This window comes from Aotus nancymaae, unplaced genomic scaffold (assembly GCF_030222135.1).
Source record: "Aotus nancymaae isolate 86718 unplaced genomic scaffold, 86718_ANA_hifiasm-v0.15.2.pri h1tg000040l, whole genome shotgun sequence".
Lineage (NCBI taxonomy): Eukaryota > Metazoa > Chordata > Mammalia > Primates > Aotidae > Aotus > Aotus nancymaae.
Genome location: NW_026988454.1, coordinates 106,431,704 through 106,448,876, shown reverse-complemented (window position 1 = coordinate 106,448,876; position 17,173 = coordinate 106,431,704). Strand labels below are relative to the sequence as shown.

Genomic DNA, 17,173 nt, shown 5'->3' with positions numbered 1-17,173 from the left:
TAAGTTTTATATAAACTTAATATTAAGTTTAGCTCATTGTTTCCTTTATCTTTAATTATATATGAGCATTTATTTGTAACACATTTGCAATATGAAAGTACTTTAAATTTGAATTAAAAATGGCATTGCTATATTTAAAAGAAACAGATTTCTTCAACCTTTGATCCTGGCATGCCGTGAAGCCCAGGAAAACCAGGAAGTCCACGATCACCCTGAAATAAAACTGAAATTAGTTAAAGAAAAATCATTTCAGCCTAAACAATATCATTATATATTCTTCAACCTCACCGTTATCAAAATCTACTTCAAATATATCTGCAAACAGTTAAATTCATATCAACATTAAGCCCTATCTCTATGGAAAATTAATCCTCACTTACCAGGGTTTCATTTATCATCAGAGAAGAAAAGTATTTTGGAGCTAAAGAAATTTCACTAGCAATCCTGACTCCACCCTGAGTGAGCCACCTCCTACTCTGAAAAAGTCTTAGGCTTTTACAAGCACAAGACACATGAATTAATTGAAATGATCTAGTCCCAACATACTCAGGAAACAGTTATCCTCTGAGGTCCTAATGAAAGACCCTAAACCTAAAGTCTCAACACAGACTAGGACTCTGGAATTTTTTTAAATTGCTCATCTTACTAGCTACTCATAGAAAGCATCTGTTCATATGTGTCTATGAACATGAAGGCCCTAAGTTTTCTCCAAAAGAGAAAAGATGAAGAAAAATCATAGCAACTTGATATTTAGTAGATACAGGTTTAGTATTTAGTTCTGCAGGGTATGTTGGTGTTGCTTTAGCTTCAAAAATCTTACTTGGGAAGACATAGTAAATAAAGAACCAATAACTTTCATGGCAACATTTGGGTCAGGGTCACTTTTATCCAGGCAAATTAAGGTATTACATACAAGCAAGTAGTTATACTCCTAGCTTGTCTGGTAGACATATTAAAGATTATATCATCTGTGACTGATGTAATTTTTATAAAATTTATTCATTCACATGATTTAAAGAGTGATATATTTATTCAAGGCCTATAGAACTCTCCAAAGGCAACTCTTTTTATTCCAAAGTTTCACACTTCTTCGAGTTCAAATCACCAAACCATATGGTTATAGCTACATTTTCCATTTTTAGCATTATGTACTGACTTCCCACCATGATCACGGAGGATTAACCTCTCATAGCAACCAACACCTCCTCCCCATCTCCACTTGTAACAGACAAATCCCCTTAACTCTCAATTACAACTTTGGTTAAATCAGTAGTCAGGGTTTATTTTGTTAAGATTTGCAGATAAGCTATACATTTATTCTCATTATTTGCCTTTTCTTGCCCAAATGTTTATCTTTCTTGGAGTCAAATATTGCCATTGTTTTAGTTTCCTATAAACTTATTGTTATATTGAACTTCAAAATCTTTCCAACTGTCAAAATCACTTCTGAATGTATTCATTTGCATTGAAAATTTCATTTTCTTTAATAAATCTCTCCTAGAGCTGTCTCATATGTTCTTTATCTCTGAATGTATTTTCTTGTTTAGGGAATATACTAGCCAATGGCTTCCTGAGAAGGAATTCTTGGGAGATAACTTTCTGATACCTTAAATCTCTGAAAACATTTATATTCTATTCACTTATATAACTGATTATAATTTAGAATTTTTTAATCAGACTTTTGAAGTATCTGCTTCATTCGGTTTTTGAGTTCAATGTCACTGAGATGTGTGAAGCTTTTCTGATTCCTGGTCATTTGTATGAAGCTTTTGTTTTTTGTGTGTTTTGGGGGCCAGGAGTGGGAGGGTAAGTGTGGTAGGGCTGGTGCAGTGTTTCCCCTGAAGAACCTTGTATATCTTCTTCTTGTTTGCAGTGTCTTCAAGTATTATACTATTATACTTTGGTGTGGTCTATAATCGTCCATTATGCTGGGCACTCTATAGGTCTTTTCATCTATAGCAAACTCACGCCCATAAACGTGGACATCCCGGACTACGCTTCCAAGCTCCATCCCCACCCATACTTCACATAAACAGGCTCCTCTCAGCCACCTGTAAGCACAGGGGTAGATACACAATTGTGTTTGAAGGTCTTTAGGATGACAAAAGCAGGAGAGGGGACAGTAAACCCTGGAAATGGGGTTGGGGTAGATTGTTCAGGGATGACAGAACCTAGGATTTGGAATGTGCTTTTGTTTTTGTCTGTTTGTTTTTCGTTAAGCTCAGTGGTGTGACGGAATATGCTCTTCAGGTTCTGAAGACTCCCCACTCAACACTGAGGAACACAGTTAAAGCAGGGTCTAGCAGGGGTTCTGCCTCCCTGAGATTCATGACAGGGTTTTTTTTAAAAGTCTTCCTCTCCATGTCTTGCATCAGTCTCTTCCAAGACCTTTTGTTTGTTGATCTTTAACATTCCTGTGATATTTGGTGATTCTTTATTGTTAGCTCACATGGAAGTTGACAGGTGACTCTCTCAATGGGTGGGGTTCAATGACTGAGCTTTGCTGTAATGTGGTCTGGTTGTGCTATTTCATTGGATGCTAGTTCTAGATGTCAGTAGATTCCCCATAGAAGGATCTTCTATGTCTCTGGCTTGTAAGACTGGCTGACAGCATTCTGGAGGCCAGGTAAAGGAAGAGGAGAAGGAGGTTGCCACATGAGTAAACATTTGATAACTCCCATTGTTACCGTTTTTGGTTTTTTTTGAGATGGAGTTTCGTTTTTTCGCCCAGGCTGGAGTGAAGTGGTGCAATCTTGGCTCCCTGAAACCTCTGCCTCCTAGGTTTGAGTGATTCTCCTGCCTCAGCCTCCCAAGTAGCTGGGATTATAGGGACCCACCACCATGCCTGACTAATTTTTAGTAGAGATAGGGTTTTGTCATGATAGCCAGGCTGGTCTCAAACTGCTCACCTGAGGTGATCTACCTGCCTCAGCCTCCCAAAGTCTTGGAATTACAGGCCTGAGCCACTGTGCCCTGCCTACTCCCTTTGCTTCAGTTTTAGTAAAAATCTCCCTTTTCTCCCTAGGCTACAGACCCTCAGCTTTATCTCCTCTGGAAAATAAACTTCTGTGTTTCTGATACAGTGGAAAGCAGATTCACTTGGCTACACAGAGTTGAGGAAGAGAGAGTGGGATTTAACTGTTCTGAAATGGACATTCAATCATGTCTGCATTTTTTAGCTCTGCTTTCACCTCCACTTCAGAAACATTGATATTATCATTTCCTGAACCTGTGGAATATCTGTGCGTATGTGGGCATGTGTACATATGAGTGTGTGTAATGGTAAAAAAGGTGGTCTCTCTTATATAAATCACAATACTTCTAATTTTAGGATTCAGCTTCCTTGGATCTTTTCACTTCCAAAAATGTAGAACTGTTTTCTCCTCTTAATTGTTTGTGTTACGTTAGGTTTTATCATTATTGTTATTATTCCCTTCATTGTTACTTTAATGGAAATTTAAGAGACAGGGTAAATGTTTGTGTTCAACTCTTCATCTTTATCAGAAAGCCCTAGTGACTTATTAATGTTTCAGCAGTCCAGGGTGTAGGGATCCATGAGCCCCACACACTGGGTGCCAGAACGTAGGGAATCCATGAGTCCCACGTTGGGCACCAGAATGTAGGGAGCCAGCCCTAATTACCCGTGGGTACCCCGAGTTCAGTGGCCACAAAGAAATGAGAAAAAGACAGATTAAGAGAGATAGTAGGACCAGAGCGCCATCACTTATTACTCTGGAGGAGGCAGTGAAGGCCCCAAGCTCTGATCATCCACGCTATTTATTGATTACAATCATTTTGATCTATAGGGTGGGGTGGAGTGATGGTGGAGTGAATTAGTGAGCCGGAACTGGTGTATCATTCTAAGGACTGATAACAGTGGCGTTTGGGAGTTTCACAAAACATGAACATGTGGTTATCTTTAGCCTATTATCTATGTGCAGCTGATGGAACTCGGACTTTACAAGGAGCCTACAAGTCTGGCTACGTCATAGCGCTATGAAGGGGGTTTACATCCTTGAGCACATTTATGGTAACAGAGCCGAGGTCACCCTGCACCAGAACATGAGGCGTGGAGAGGCCTTCCTCCTCAGAGGCCTCCTGCAGCCTTCCGCAGTTTGTTGTTCCTTGTTTATATGTTACTCATAACCAATTTATGTAGGCACCCTGTAAGTCCTTTCGCCTCTGCTGTTTTTCCCATCACAGGGCATATTGGCCACTAGTGAGGTGGTTTCACAACACCGCACTGGCAGGAGACAGCAAAACAGACAAAAAGGAGGAATATACAAATTGAGAAAGCATACACACATGTGTAATCTCCAACTGTCCCTCCAAATACCTTCCTGTGGGAGGCTTTTAACCTCTTAGACAGAGTTACTGTGACCTCCTGTGTAGGGGAAGCAACATTCATGACCTGTTTTGTATTATGCTGAGTCAACTTCATTGCTGATCCACTCAAGACAGTTACAAGAAAATCTGGAAATACACTTATTGGACTAGACCAATAAACTGTCAGCCTTCTTTGCTTAAAATACATAAGTTTTAGCACCAATCTATTCCATAAATAGGAATACTCTTTTATTTTTGTTTATTGAGAGAATGGTAGCCATTATAAGAAAATTTTCACAGAGGGAGAACAAAGAACACAAGTCCAGGGATTTACTGACCTTCTCACATAACACTGATAGCAAATCAGAAACAAATATGGCATCATACTTTAGATCTATCTGTATTATATTAGGTTCTTTGAATTGCTCTGTAAGTCTATATGGTTTAAAGGGTATGGTACACTGATGCTAATATCCAAAAGTCTGTTCGTCCCTTACCACTACAGAAAGGAGTTTGAGCTGGGCTCACAGCTTCCAAAGTAGAGATTATATTTCACTCTGCAGTTACGTATGGCCATGTGACTAAGTTCTTGCTAGCAGAATGTATGTGGAACTAAAATGTAAAATTTTCTACATTATTGTCAAAAGAAACTTATTGTGGCGACTTATCTCTCCTCCTTCCCAGTATGCTAGAATGCAGATAAAATAGTGACTAGTGATATAACCTTGACTTTATAAATGAAAGCAACACTCAAAGAGACTAGAGCCACAAAAGGGAAAAACACAAGTCCTTGAATAAATAAAATAAAATTTCTTTCTCATTTAAACTGATGCATTTTGTCTATTTGTTATAGATCTTTCCCATCAACCTAATACATACAAAGAAGAGCTAAGTTTTCAGTCTAAAAGGAATCATATTTTTATAGCTTATACTCAATGTCTTTCTCAAGAATAACAGTTTCCTCTTTAATTTCCAAATAAAGATTAAAAACTATCTGTCGTGTGTGTGTGTGCGCACATGCACGCATGCATATGTTTGTGAGAGAGAGAGAGACAGAGAGAGAGAGAGAGAGGCAGACAGAGAGACAGAGAGAGAGGCAGGAAGAAAAAAATTCCAATAAAAGCCTATAACGTCCTAGAACTAATTATTCCCCAAATTCAACAATTTACCCAGAGGACAAAAGAAAAAATGAATAAATTTTAGGGGAAAGCCAAATGACACAAGAAAACTAGATGCTCTTTCCCCTACCATATGAACTCCTAATAAAAGAACCCAACCCAAACTACCTTTTGAATACATACACATATATATATATATTCAAAGGTGTATCTGTGTGTGTGTTTATATCATTCAAAGGGTGTGTATATATATATATATATATACACATATATATATATAATTCAAAGGGTATACATATATAATTTCAAATTAAATATTTATAATTTAAAATTTAAAATTATATAAAATATATAATTTATACATATATATTCTTCCCCAAGATAAAATATTAAATTATAATATATATTATATATATATCATATGCATATTTTTTCCCTCTTTTGCTTGGGGCAGAAGGAGTCGGCAAAGTTCTGAGAGACAGAAAAAGGATTGAAGTTAAAAGAACAATCTGAGTTTACTCTTTAGAAAACACTGAATTGAGATAACAAGTTAAAGGCCAGGCTAGACTAAGATATACATTAATAAGATGGGATTTAGCTGGGCAATGAATGCTTAATAAAACTATAGAAGAAAGGGGTAAACTGGGATCCCTTATTAAGGCTGAACAAAGTCCCAGCTATGACCTCCATTCTGTGGCTGTAGGTTATAGAAGACATAATATACAAACTTGCATTTATTGGAGATGGCAAACAGATCTCAGATGAAGTAGGAATACTAGGAACATTCACACATGTTGGGACAGAGAAAATACAAGTCTGGACAAAGCTACTCTTATGTACAGAAGGAAGATTTTTAAGTATAATAAAAAGATGTAGTATCTATGTTAATATAAATCAGTGTGAGAGGAGAGAGAAGGAGAGAGAGAGAGCAAGCAGCACAAGTTGTCAGCAAAACTGTCGAGGAACAGTGAAACGATATGTACAAAACACGGAACACAAAAAAGTATGGCTCAAACACATTATACTCCATCAAGTTATTTATAAGGTTTTAGAGCAATGAATAGCAAAGAAGAGATAAAGTTGGGCCAAAGCCTATCCAGGATGGGCATGTAACTTAAAAGAAAAATGGCTCCCGTGTTGGCTTCTGATCATTGAGTCATCTGTTACGACAACGCTGCTTAGCCTAAGTTAATTAGTACAGTTGAAATATTAGAAACAGGAGGCTGCCACAACAACAATATTAAAATGTATATATGCCATTGGCTTTGGGGATAGGTAGTGAGCAATGAAAAACAATTACTGAAGGTTGGAAACATGGTGTCTTCTGTAAAGAAGTGGTGAAATAATTGATTTTTAAAAACCTTGCTTGTAATAACTTGCAAAGGCAAATAACGTATGAAATGAATTTATGGCTTGAGGTAAAGAACTGAGAAAACAGAACATTAATATATATTATGAACTGACTCACTGACAGTATTTGAAAAGGTATTTTTTTTAAAAAAATATATGAGCTCAGAAAAGAATTGGCCAGGTTGCAAGTAGTAATGAAAAGAAATAGACCAAGTGTAAAAATACTGGGATTGGGAGATACAATTGTTTTTCCCATCTCTAATGAAATAGGAACACTTTTAAATAATAAAAGTCCAATTAAAACTCAGCCACCAGAGGGATGAATAAAAGATATGGCTATAAACACCATCCTTAAAATCTCTGCGTTCAGGCCCAGCACTCTGGGAGGCCAAGGTGAGAGGATCACCTGAGATCAGGAATTCAAGATCAGCCTGACCAACATGGCAAAATCCTGCCTTTACTAAAAATACAAAAATTAGCCAGGCATGGTGGCACACACCTGTAATTTCAGCTACTCAGGAGGTTGAGGCAGGAGAATTGCTCCAACCCAGGAGGCAGAGGTTGCAGTGAGCCAAGATCACACCACTGCACTCCAGCATTGGTGACAGAGTGAGACTCCATCTAAAAAAAAAAAAAAAAATCTCTGAGTCCATTGAGGGAGGATTCAGTAAGTCCTGTCAAGCTGGACAGTTGGCTCATGAAAAGTAAACAAAGGGTGTAGTGAATGCGTGGTAAGTGTAGACAGGGAGATATGATTGAAACAAGATTGTGGATGTTGCTATTGGCTGAAATCAAAAGTCAAAAACATAAAATTGCAAATACACACACATATACATATGCGATATGCTATTGAGAGAGTTATTATATAATACCAAAAGAACCACCAAATTGAACTAAAAGAGACTATGCCTGTTTAAGACTTAAAATGAAAACAAAATTACCCTGTATTTGCACAATTTTTAATGTTTCTTTCTGGACTACCAACAAATTTAGACAAAATATAGAAATAGGGCTAAAAAAGGAAGAAAAATATTTTTTATACCTCTAATATGTCAATAGATCTAATACTCTAAATGAATAAGAGAAATAAATTCATTTGGTGCTTTAAAATTATAAAAAATAAATAGCTTTATATATATATATAATATAACCAACATAAAATATATGTTAAAAGGGCTACATTTATAATGAAAACATAAGAGATAAAAAATTGTGAGGTTAATATAAACATGGGTAATGCTCAGGACTAATAACAAAAAAATTCAAGATTGAAGTAAAAAGAAAAATAAGCCATAATCTTAAACAGCAATTGGAGAGATGTGACCGCTTCTAAACTAATCCATATGTGCAAAGGAATTCTAATTGAAATAAGAATAGTAATTTCTAAAAAATTGAAGGAAAGATACTGAGCTTTATCTGGAAAAATAAGTATTCAAAAATAGCCAGGAAAATTTTGATTATAAAGAATAATGAGGGAGGATTAGCCCTGCCAATATTAAGTCAGATCATGATGTGACAGTAATTAAAACAATTCTACAGTGGAGAAGATGTAGACAGATCAATGGAAGAGAATGAAAAGCCAAAAACACCAGGCCCAAATGAAAATGGAACTGTAATGATAAAGATGGTTTTTCAAGTAAGTGGAGAATAAAGTGGTATTCCATAAATATTACGGTAATGGCAACTGGCTATTTAGGAAAATGATTTTATAAAATAAGCATGCTGATATGGTTTGGCTGTTTCCCCACCTGAATGTCATCTTGAATTGTAACTCCCACAATTCCCACTGTGGTGGGAGGAACCCAGTGGGAGGTAATTGAATTATGGGGGTGGGTCTTTCCTGTGCTGTTCTTGTGATAGTATGTTTCATGATATCTGACGGTTTTAAAAATGGGAGTTTCCCTGCACAAGCTTTCTCTCTTTGTCAGCTGCCATCCATGTTTAAGACTTGATTTGCTCCTCCTTGCCCTCCACCATGATTGTGAGGCCTCCCCAGCCACATGAAACTGTATGTCCATTAAACCTCTTTCTTTTGTACACTGCCCAGTCTTGGCTATGTCTTTATTAACAGCATGAAAACAGACTAATACAGTAAACTGGTACCAGTAGAATGGGGCGCTGCTGAAAAGACACCCAAAAATGTGAAAGCAACTTTGGAACTGGGTAACTGGCTGAAGTTGGAACAGTCTGGAGGGCTCAGAAGACAGGAAAATGTGAGAAAGTTTGGAACTCTTTACAGACTTGAATTGCTTTGCAATGACATGGACAATGAAATCCAGTCTCAGGTAGTCTCAGATGGAGATGAGGAATTTGTTGGGAACAGAATAAAAATGACTCTTGTTATGTTTTAGCAAAGAGACTGGTGGCATTTTTCCCCTGTCCTGAAGATTTGTGGAACTTTGAATTTGAGAGACATAATTTAGTGTATCTGGCAGAAGAAATTTCTAAGCAGCAAGGCATTCAAGAGGTAACTTGGTGCTGACAGAGATTCAATTTTATAAATGAAGCAGAGCATAAAAATTTGGAAAACTTGCAGCCTGATAACGTGATAGAAAAGAAAATCATATTTTCTGAGGAGAAATTCAAGCTGGCTGCAGGAATTTACATAAGCAATGACCAGCTGAATGTTAACCCTCAAGAAGATGGGGAAAATATCTTCAGGGCAAGTCAGAGGTCTCCACAGCAGCCCCTCCCATCACAGGCCTGGAGGCCTATGAGGAAAAAATGGTTTCTTGGGCCAGGTTCAGGGCCCCCTTGCTCTGAGTAGCCTAGGGACTTGGTGTCCTGCATTCCAGCCACTCCAGCCATGGCTAAGAGGGGCCAAGGTACAGCATAAGCCATTGCTTCAGAGGGTGGAAGCTCCAAGCCTTACAGCTTCCATGTGGTGTTGACCCTGCAGATACACAAAAATCAAGAATTGGGGTTTGGGAACCTCTGCCTAGACTTCAGAGGATGTATGGAAATGCCTGGATGCCCAGGCAGAAGTTTGCTGCAGGGACAGGGTCCTCATGGAGAACCTCTGCTTGGGCAGTGAGAAAGGGAAATGTGGGGTTGCAGCCCCCACACAGAGTCCCTACTGGGGCACTGCCTAGCAGAGCTGTGAGAAGAGGGTCACCATCCTCCAGACCCCAGAATGGTAGATCCATCGACAAATTGCACCATGCACCCGGAAAAGTTGCAGACACTCAATGCCAGCCCATGAAAGCAGCCAGAAGGGAGGCTGTACCCTGCAAAGCCACAGAGGCAGAGCTGCCCAAGACCATGGGAACCCACCTCTTGCATCAGCATGACCTGGATGTAAGACATGGAGTCAATGGAGATCATTTTGGAGCATTAACATTTGACTGCTCCAGTGGATTTCAGACTTGCATATGGCCTTTAGCCTCTTCGTTATGGTCAATTTCTCCCATTTGGAATGGGAGTATTTATCCAGTGCCTGTACCCCTATTTTATCTAGGAATTAACTAACTTGCTTTGGCTTCTACTGGCTCAAAGGTGGAAAGGACTTGCCTTGTCTCAGATGAGACTTTGGACTTGAACTTTTGAGTTAATGCTGAAATAAGTTAAGACTTTGGGGTACTGTTGGGAAGGCATGATTGGTTTTGGGAGGGATCAGAAGCAGAATGATATTGTTTGGCTGTGTCCCAAACCAAATCTCATCTTGAATTGAAACTCCAATAATTCATACTTATTGTGGGAGGAACCCAGTGGGAGGTAATTAAATCACAGAGGTGGGTTTTTCATGTGCTGTTCTCATGATAGTAAGTCTCACAAGATCTGATGGTTTCAAAAACAGGAGTTTCCCTGCACAAGTTATTTCTCCTTGCTTACTTCTATCCATGTAAGACGTGACTTGCTCCTCCTTGCCTGTGAGCATGATTGTGAGGCCTCCCCAGCCATGTGGAACTGTAAGTCCACTAAACCTCTTTCTTTTGAAAATTGCCCAGTCTTGGATATGTCTTTATCAGCAGCATGAAAATAGACTAATACAAATGCTTATCTAACTTTACTCCATAAACCAAAGATTTAATGGTAAAAAAAAAATAAAATTACAAAAATAAAATCATCAATAATTATAACCAACATGCTAGAATGTGAAACCTTTCTATTTATATACAAAGGAAAAAAGAGAAGAGAAAAGTACTTTATATAAAAATGAAAATTTTCTCTATGGTTAAAATTCCAAAAACCAAGTCAAAACACATAGTACAACCCAGAAAAAATATTTTCACACATATAAACAATTTGTGAAATGCATACAAAAATCAATTGTTAAAAGGATCACAGCCCAGTAGGAAAATAGAAGATATGAGAAAATAGGCAAATTACAGAGAAGTAACACAATGCCCCAAAATCACATGTCAAGATAACCTTACCCAACTTGCTAATAAAGCAATGAAAATCAAACCAGTACCATTTCTAAATTATACTGGTGAAAATTAGAAATTGAAAAAAAAAAACAATGCTGATAGAGTGTGATAAAAGATATTTTCATATACTTATTGAGAGAGAATCAACTTTCTGGGAATTGAATAAGCAATTTAAATCAAAGTGTAACTATGAAATTAACCCTTTGATCCAATAATCAATTCTACTTCTGAGAATTTTTCCTATTGATAAACTCATGAAAAATTACTGAGAAATATATTCCGAGATGTTTCTTACAGTCTTACTGGTAATACCAAATACCAATAAATAAAAAACCAAGGCAACCTTACTTAGAGATATCTTAAATTTGATAAAAACAGTCCCTACATTGTATAGCTGTGATTAACATTTTCTTTATGCTTTCTCTCATGAAGCCTTTCCAATTTGCAACTTTCCTTTAAACTCCTGGAGAATTTTCTTTGACTCTCTTCTTTGGTACTTAACACTGACTGTTTTGAAATACAGTTATTTTGTGTTATGTCCTTTATTAGACTCCAACCTCTTTGAGGAAAGAATTCATCCTTGACTCATTCCGACTTTTTTCTTGGTACAACTACTATTTACCAATATCCAGATTCCTCTCCACTCTTTGGCATATGGGAAATCACACTTTCCTAATCTGTTAAAATCTATGTGGTTTGCACAATTTGCCCTAGTTAATTAAACATGAATGATAGTGATCTAAAAGCCAATGCTTGATTCTCCCTGCACCTGCTACCATAATTGGTCATGACCTAGATGGTGAAATGTCTGTTAACCTGAGTCTCCCTGTGAAACAATGGGGAACTCCTCACTGCTGATGATAAATATACAGTTTGATGAGCAAAACACCTTTGATGTTTTAAGCCACAAGCTTAAAACATTTGGTATTTGTTTGTTATTACAGTATTAAGATCCTCTATCCTACCAATTGCTTCACTTGTGATTAATAATAATTTGCTGAATATTAAAAATGTTTTCATTTCCCAAAACACAGCCAACACCCTTGAGTGCTCAAAGAAAATTTCAATAAAACAAATATTTGGGGGAGTCACACTCTTGGTCCTATCAGAGTTTACAGATGATTAATGTCAAAGAGAATCCAAGATAGTAATATAAATTCCATTTCTCACAGGCAGCTTCCAAACCTTTCATAGCTGAAGAATATAACTTTGAGGAGACCGTCGATCTCTTAAGTCAATCTAGAGTCACAGTCTTCAGTCAAGTCAAGATTATTTTGGGGGGTAGAAAAAGAAGATGAGAACTACTATTTTTAATTCATTTTTTAAAATGTCTTTTAATTCATTCAAATTCATAAAGGACTTTACTTAGTAGCACAGATAATTAATATTTATATATGAGGCTACATGCCCAAAAGTCTTTTACTGAAATACATTTTGCCATTTAAAGGTCTGATGACTTTTGATCTAGAATTAACTATCCCTCTTCCCTAGAAAGAAACATAAAGACCATGAATACTCTCATAGCCCAGTCTGAATGACCGTGGGTACTCATCCGTCTGCTCCTTCCCCTGCCTATCTTCTTGGCTCCTGAGAAGCATTCATGGATTCTTCTCACAGTACAGGCAGTAGACTAAAAGGAGTACAAGTTGCAAAGTGAAAAACTATTCTGGCCAAAGCAGAAAAATATAGGAAAAAGAAAGTCAGATTAGGATCAAGGATTTCAACCCCCTGAATCCTTCAGTAACTTTACACAAATGACTTAAGCTCTTCATTTTTCAGTTTTCCAAAAGGTAAAATAAGGATAACTTACTTGACAATTAATCTAAAATGATCAAGTATGACTTACTGTACTAACCCCACAGGACTTTTTGTGAGGATTAAATGTGAAGGGGAATGCATATGGACAAAATCGATGCAAAACATATCCAGGAATAAAATAGAAGAATGTACACACCACAGTAAAAACCCTGCAAGTACCAACACATAAGTTTTGCACAGATCTGAGGCTTCTTTTCCTCTCACAAAAAATAAAAGCAAAAACAACAACAACAGAAAAACACAAATGCTAACTCTTACACAAGCTCAGGCAATAATGACTTATGGGAAACTATTTTATTCTACTAAAATAATTCCTCTAACACAGTGATGGGCATTCCAATTGGGCTTTGGGACTGCCATCGGACTACTCATGCCTACAAAAGAAACAGATTTCCAAACTTCTACTACTGAGTCACTGCAGTAGCTTCTCAATGACCATACAAGAGAAGATGTCCAAAGAGAAGATAAAAACTGAGTTTAGAACAAAATATGAGGCATTCTATAAAAATTCAATAAAAGTTTTAAGTTTCCTTATAATATCAGTAGAAAAAAAGAGAAAACAGGACAGAGAGCAGTAACAGCCAAAAAATAAGGCAAGACATGGAATTAATAGTTTTTCATAATAAACTAAGATGTTAAATCTATTATATAGCTTTAAAAGACGAAAGGTTGAAAGATCAGGAGATGATCAAGATTGCAAAAGCAGACATAGAATTAGTTAAAACCTGAGCACACATAAGTCAGCACCATGTATACAGGAAGACACACAACAAAGCCTAATACCAGAGAATATTTAGGGAGGGCAGAACTAGTACTGCTTGGACAGAAAAGCCTCTGAGGAAAGAATTTTTTTTAAAGGAAATTGCAGTTTTTGCCATTGAAAATGATGGCAAAAAACACAATTACTTTTCCACCAACCTAATAGTACCACCGTTTCCATAAAAAGTAGAGAAAGTTGTTTTCTGAAAATCTTGATTGTAACAACCTCAAGTTTCTCCAGATTCAGATGAAGCAAAATGTTTTTTAGAAAAGAGATTGTGCATATATGTATGTCATTATTGTTATTATTTACTACATTAATCATATCAATAATTATCATTCCTAAATTATAAAATATATGCATATGTATTTAATATATACATATATACATATACATAATAGATATTTAATATATACATATAATAAACATATGCATATGTATTTAATATATACATTTATATTCATATGTTTATACTTATTAATATTACAATAATAAAATCTCTTAATGAGGAAAGGGAAGAGGACAGGGCTGAATCCTGGAGGCACCCCAACATTTAGGGAATGTGTGGAGGAGGAGGAGAAAGAGCCAACAAGAAAACATGAAAAGGTAACTAGTGCCAGACAGGAAAAATCTAGGAGCATGTGGCATCCCAGAAGCTAAGAGAAGAAGTTGTCCCAAGAAGGAGGCAATAGTCAACAGTGTCAAATGCTGTGGAGACATACAGCAAGAAAAGAAGAAATAATTGAAAAATGCTGACTAATGGATTTCAAAGATGGTAGACTGGTGATCTAAATATGCTGCAGAAGGTTGGGATGGAAGTCCTACTAGAATGGGTCAGATTTGGGAGGCCGAGGCGGGTGAATCACGAGGTCAAGAGATTGAGACCATCCTGGTCAACAGGGTGAAACCCCGTCTTTACTAAAAATACAAAAAATTAGCTGGGCATGGTGGCGCGTGCCTCTAATCCCAGCTACTCAGGAGGCTGAGGCAGGAGAATTGCCTGAACCCAGGAGGCGGAGGTTGCGATGAGCCGAGATTGCGCCATTGCACTCCAGCCTGGGTAACAAGAGTGAAACTTCGTCTCAAAAAAAAAAAAAAAAAAAAGAATGGGTCAAAGAGAGAAATGGAAGTAAAAATGTGCAGAGAATAAAGGCAAACCTTTTGGAGCACTTGTACTATAATGAGAAATGAAGTAATGGCGTGGTAGGTAAAGGAAGCTATGTGGTAGAGGAAGTGGGGATGTTTGGGTGGTTTCAAATGGATCATCCATTAGGTTATTGGGAAAATTTAACTAGAAAAGAGAAGGGCTAGTTAATAACACAAAGTAATGAAGAAAGATGGGTCCAGAGTGCAAGAAAGGCTTGTGGACTACACATGGACACTTCACCCACAGTAAGAGGAGGAAAGGCAGAGTGTAGGTACACATACAGGTAAGAAGGCAGACACAGTGGGAAGATATTTAGGGAATTTCTGATTGTTTCAGATGCAGCACTTCAACAGAGAGAGGAAGGATAAAGAATAACTCAAAGACAGTTTCAAAAATTTTGCCTTAATAATCACCAGAATGACGGCCCCAATAACAAATCATAATCATTGTCACTATCATCACCAATTTATAGCACTTCATTTAGGCCAATCACATGCATGCCCTCATTTAATGTTCACAAAAAGCCTATGCAAGTAATACTATGGCTTCCATTCTCCAGATGATAAAAACCAGATTTAAAGAGGTTAAGAAGTGTGACTTGAGAGGCAAGCAGTCTGAATTCAAAACTAAGCCTATAATCTGTAACTGCTTTAAGCCCCAAATCTCATACTCATGCATACATGTGCACACGTGAGTGCACGCACACACACACACACACACAAAGTGCTTAGGCATAGTGTTATCAGAAAATTACATGGGTAGACTCTCTCTGTTTTTTCATTTTTGTTTGGTCTTCAAGGAACACTGAAAGAAGTAATATCACTAAAATACTAAGTTTTAACATATTATCTCTAACATTTTTACCTTTTTTACCCATATTCTCTCAAAATATATATTGGAGTTCCTTGGTTATGACTGACTCTATAATAGAAACCACTGTAAAAGCACTTAGTTTTTTGATGTTTGAAGCCCAGATGTAAGGAACTTTATTCAGGTAGGGAAGTCTTACCCATCACATGATGCTCCAGTCTGGGTGCTGAGGACAATGGGAAAGTGAGGTTTTGAAGGGACCACTTAAAAGTTGAATGTACTAACAAAGAAAATAAAATCTATAATTTGTCCAATAATAATACCTTAGATATAATTATGATATTTTACTTCTAAAGCCCAGAAAAATCAAGTCATGAATTTGTACAGAGTCTGGATAAGTTAAAAAATAAATTACTCATATTTCCTACATCTCTAAAATTGAATTTGCCATAAAAAGTTTCATACTCAATTTGAAAATTCATAAATATATATCAGCATAGCCTGCATAGCCTAATGTAAGTTTTAACAAAAAATAACCATTAACCAGCATAGCCTAATGTAAGTTTTGACAAAAAATATTTCTCCATATGATTTAAATATTAGTTTAATATCGAGGAAGTATTTTAAAGTATGAAATACTTTAAAAGTATTTTTTAGATTTCAAAGAATAGGTTTAAAACATGTAATAAAAGGAGTTACCAATTGAAGACTATTTGCTGAGTAAATTTCCTTTGATTTTGTAAATTGAGGATGAAAAAATAATCCTGCAAAGTCTATATATATTCTGTTGTGCGACATGTGAAGAACAAATGTTGAAGTCAGCAAGAAAGCACATCTAATTTCAATTATCTTAAGTGGAAATTCCTACTGTAGGAGTCTTCGGAGAAAATCCACAAAATGGAAATTATTCTGGGAAAATATCCTAATGGAGAACAGTATTGTGTGAAATAGTCTTTCAAAGGCCACTGCGTGATGCCTGGAAAAGTATCTTGCACTGCCACAAGTCGAAGTCATCTCAGGGATCTGTTTTTTAACCCTTCATTTTCAAAAATGAAGGAACCATATTATAAAGGAATAATCAAGGAAAATCCTTCAATTAACTTACCAAATTATTTTAGGTCTGGGCAGAGAACTCTCAGAAGCCACATGGAATGTGAGGAGGAAACTTGGAAGGTAGCGCATGGTGATTTTAGACCCACAATGACTATGTCAGATCAGAGTTTAACCCCAACAATGAACTTCAGAAAACAATCAACTCGAAATAAAATCCATGACTGGTCTGAGAACAGAGACCTTTGCATAAATATATGTCCTATTTATCTTATCCAGTAGAATTTATGACACTGTAAAATTCACACCTATATTTAAAAGACAACACAATGACCCCAAACAATAAAGTAGTTGGCATAAGATACCACTAGTAGAATTGTTATTATTCTATTATTTTAAAATAAGGAATATTTATTCCCATAAA

The 17,173-nt window shown here is 36.7% G+C and overlaps 1 protein-coding gene across 2 annotated transcripts in view; it reads right to left on the bottom strand.

Annotated features, from left to right (window-relative positions):
• COL21A1 (collagen type XXI alpha 1 chain) overlaps positions 1 to 17,173 on the bottom strand; it is a 196,317-nt gene that overhangs the window by 65,328 nt on the left and 113,816 nt on the right. For both annotated transcript variants that reach the window (XM_064360972.1, XM_064360971.1), the window contains one exon: positions 159 to 212. In XM_064360972.1, the coding sequence (XP_064217042.1) occupies positions 159 to 212 (54 nt within the window). The remainder of the gene's footprint in view (positions 1 to 158; positions 213 to 17,173) is intronic.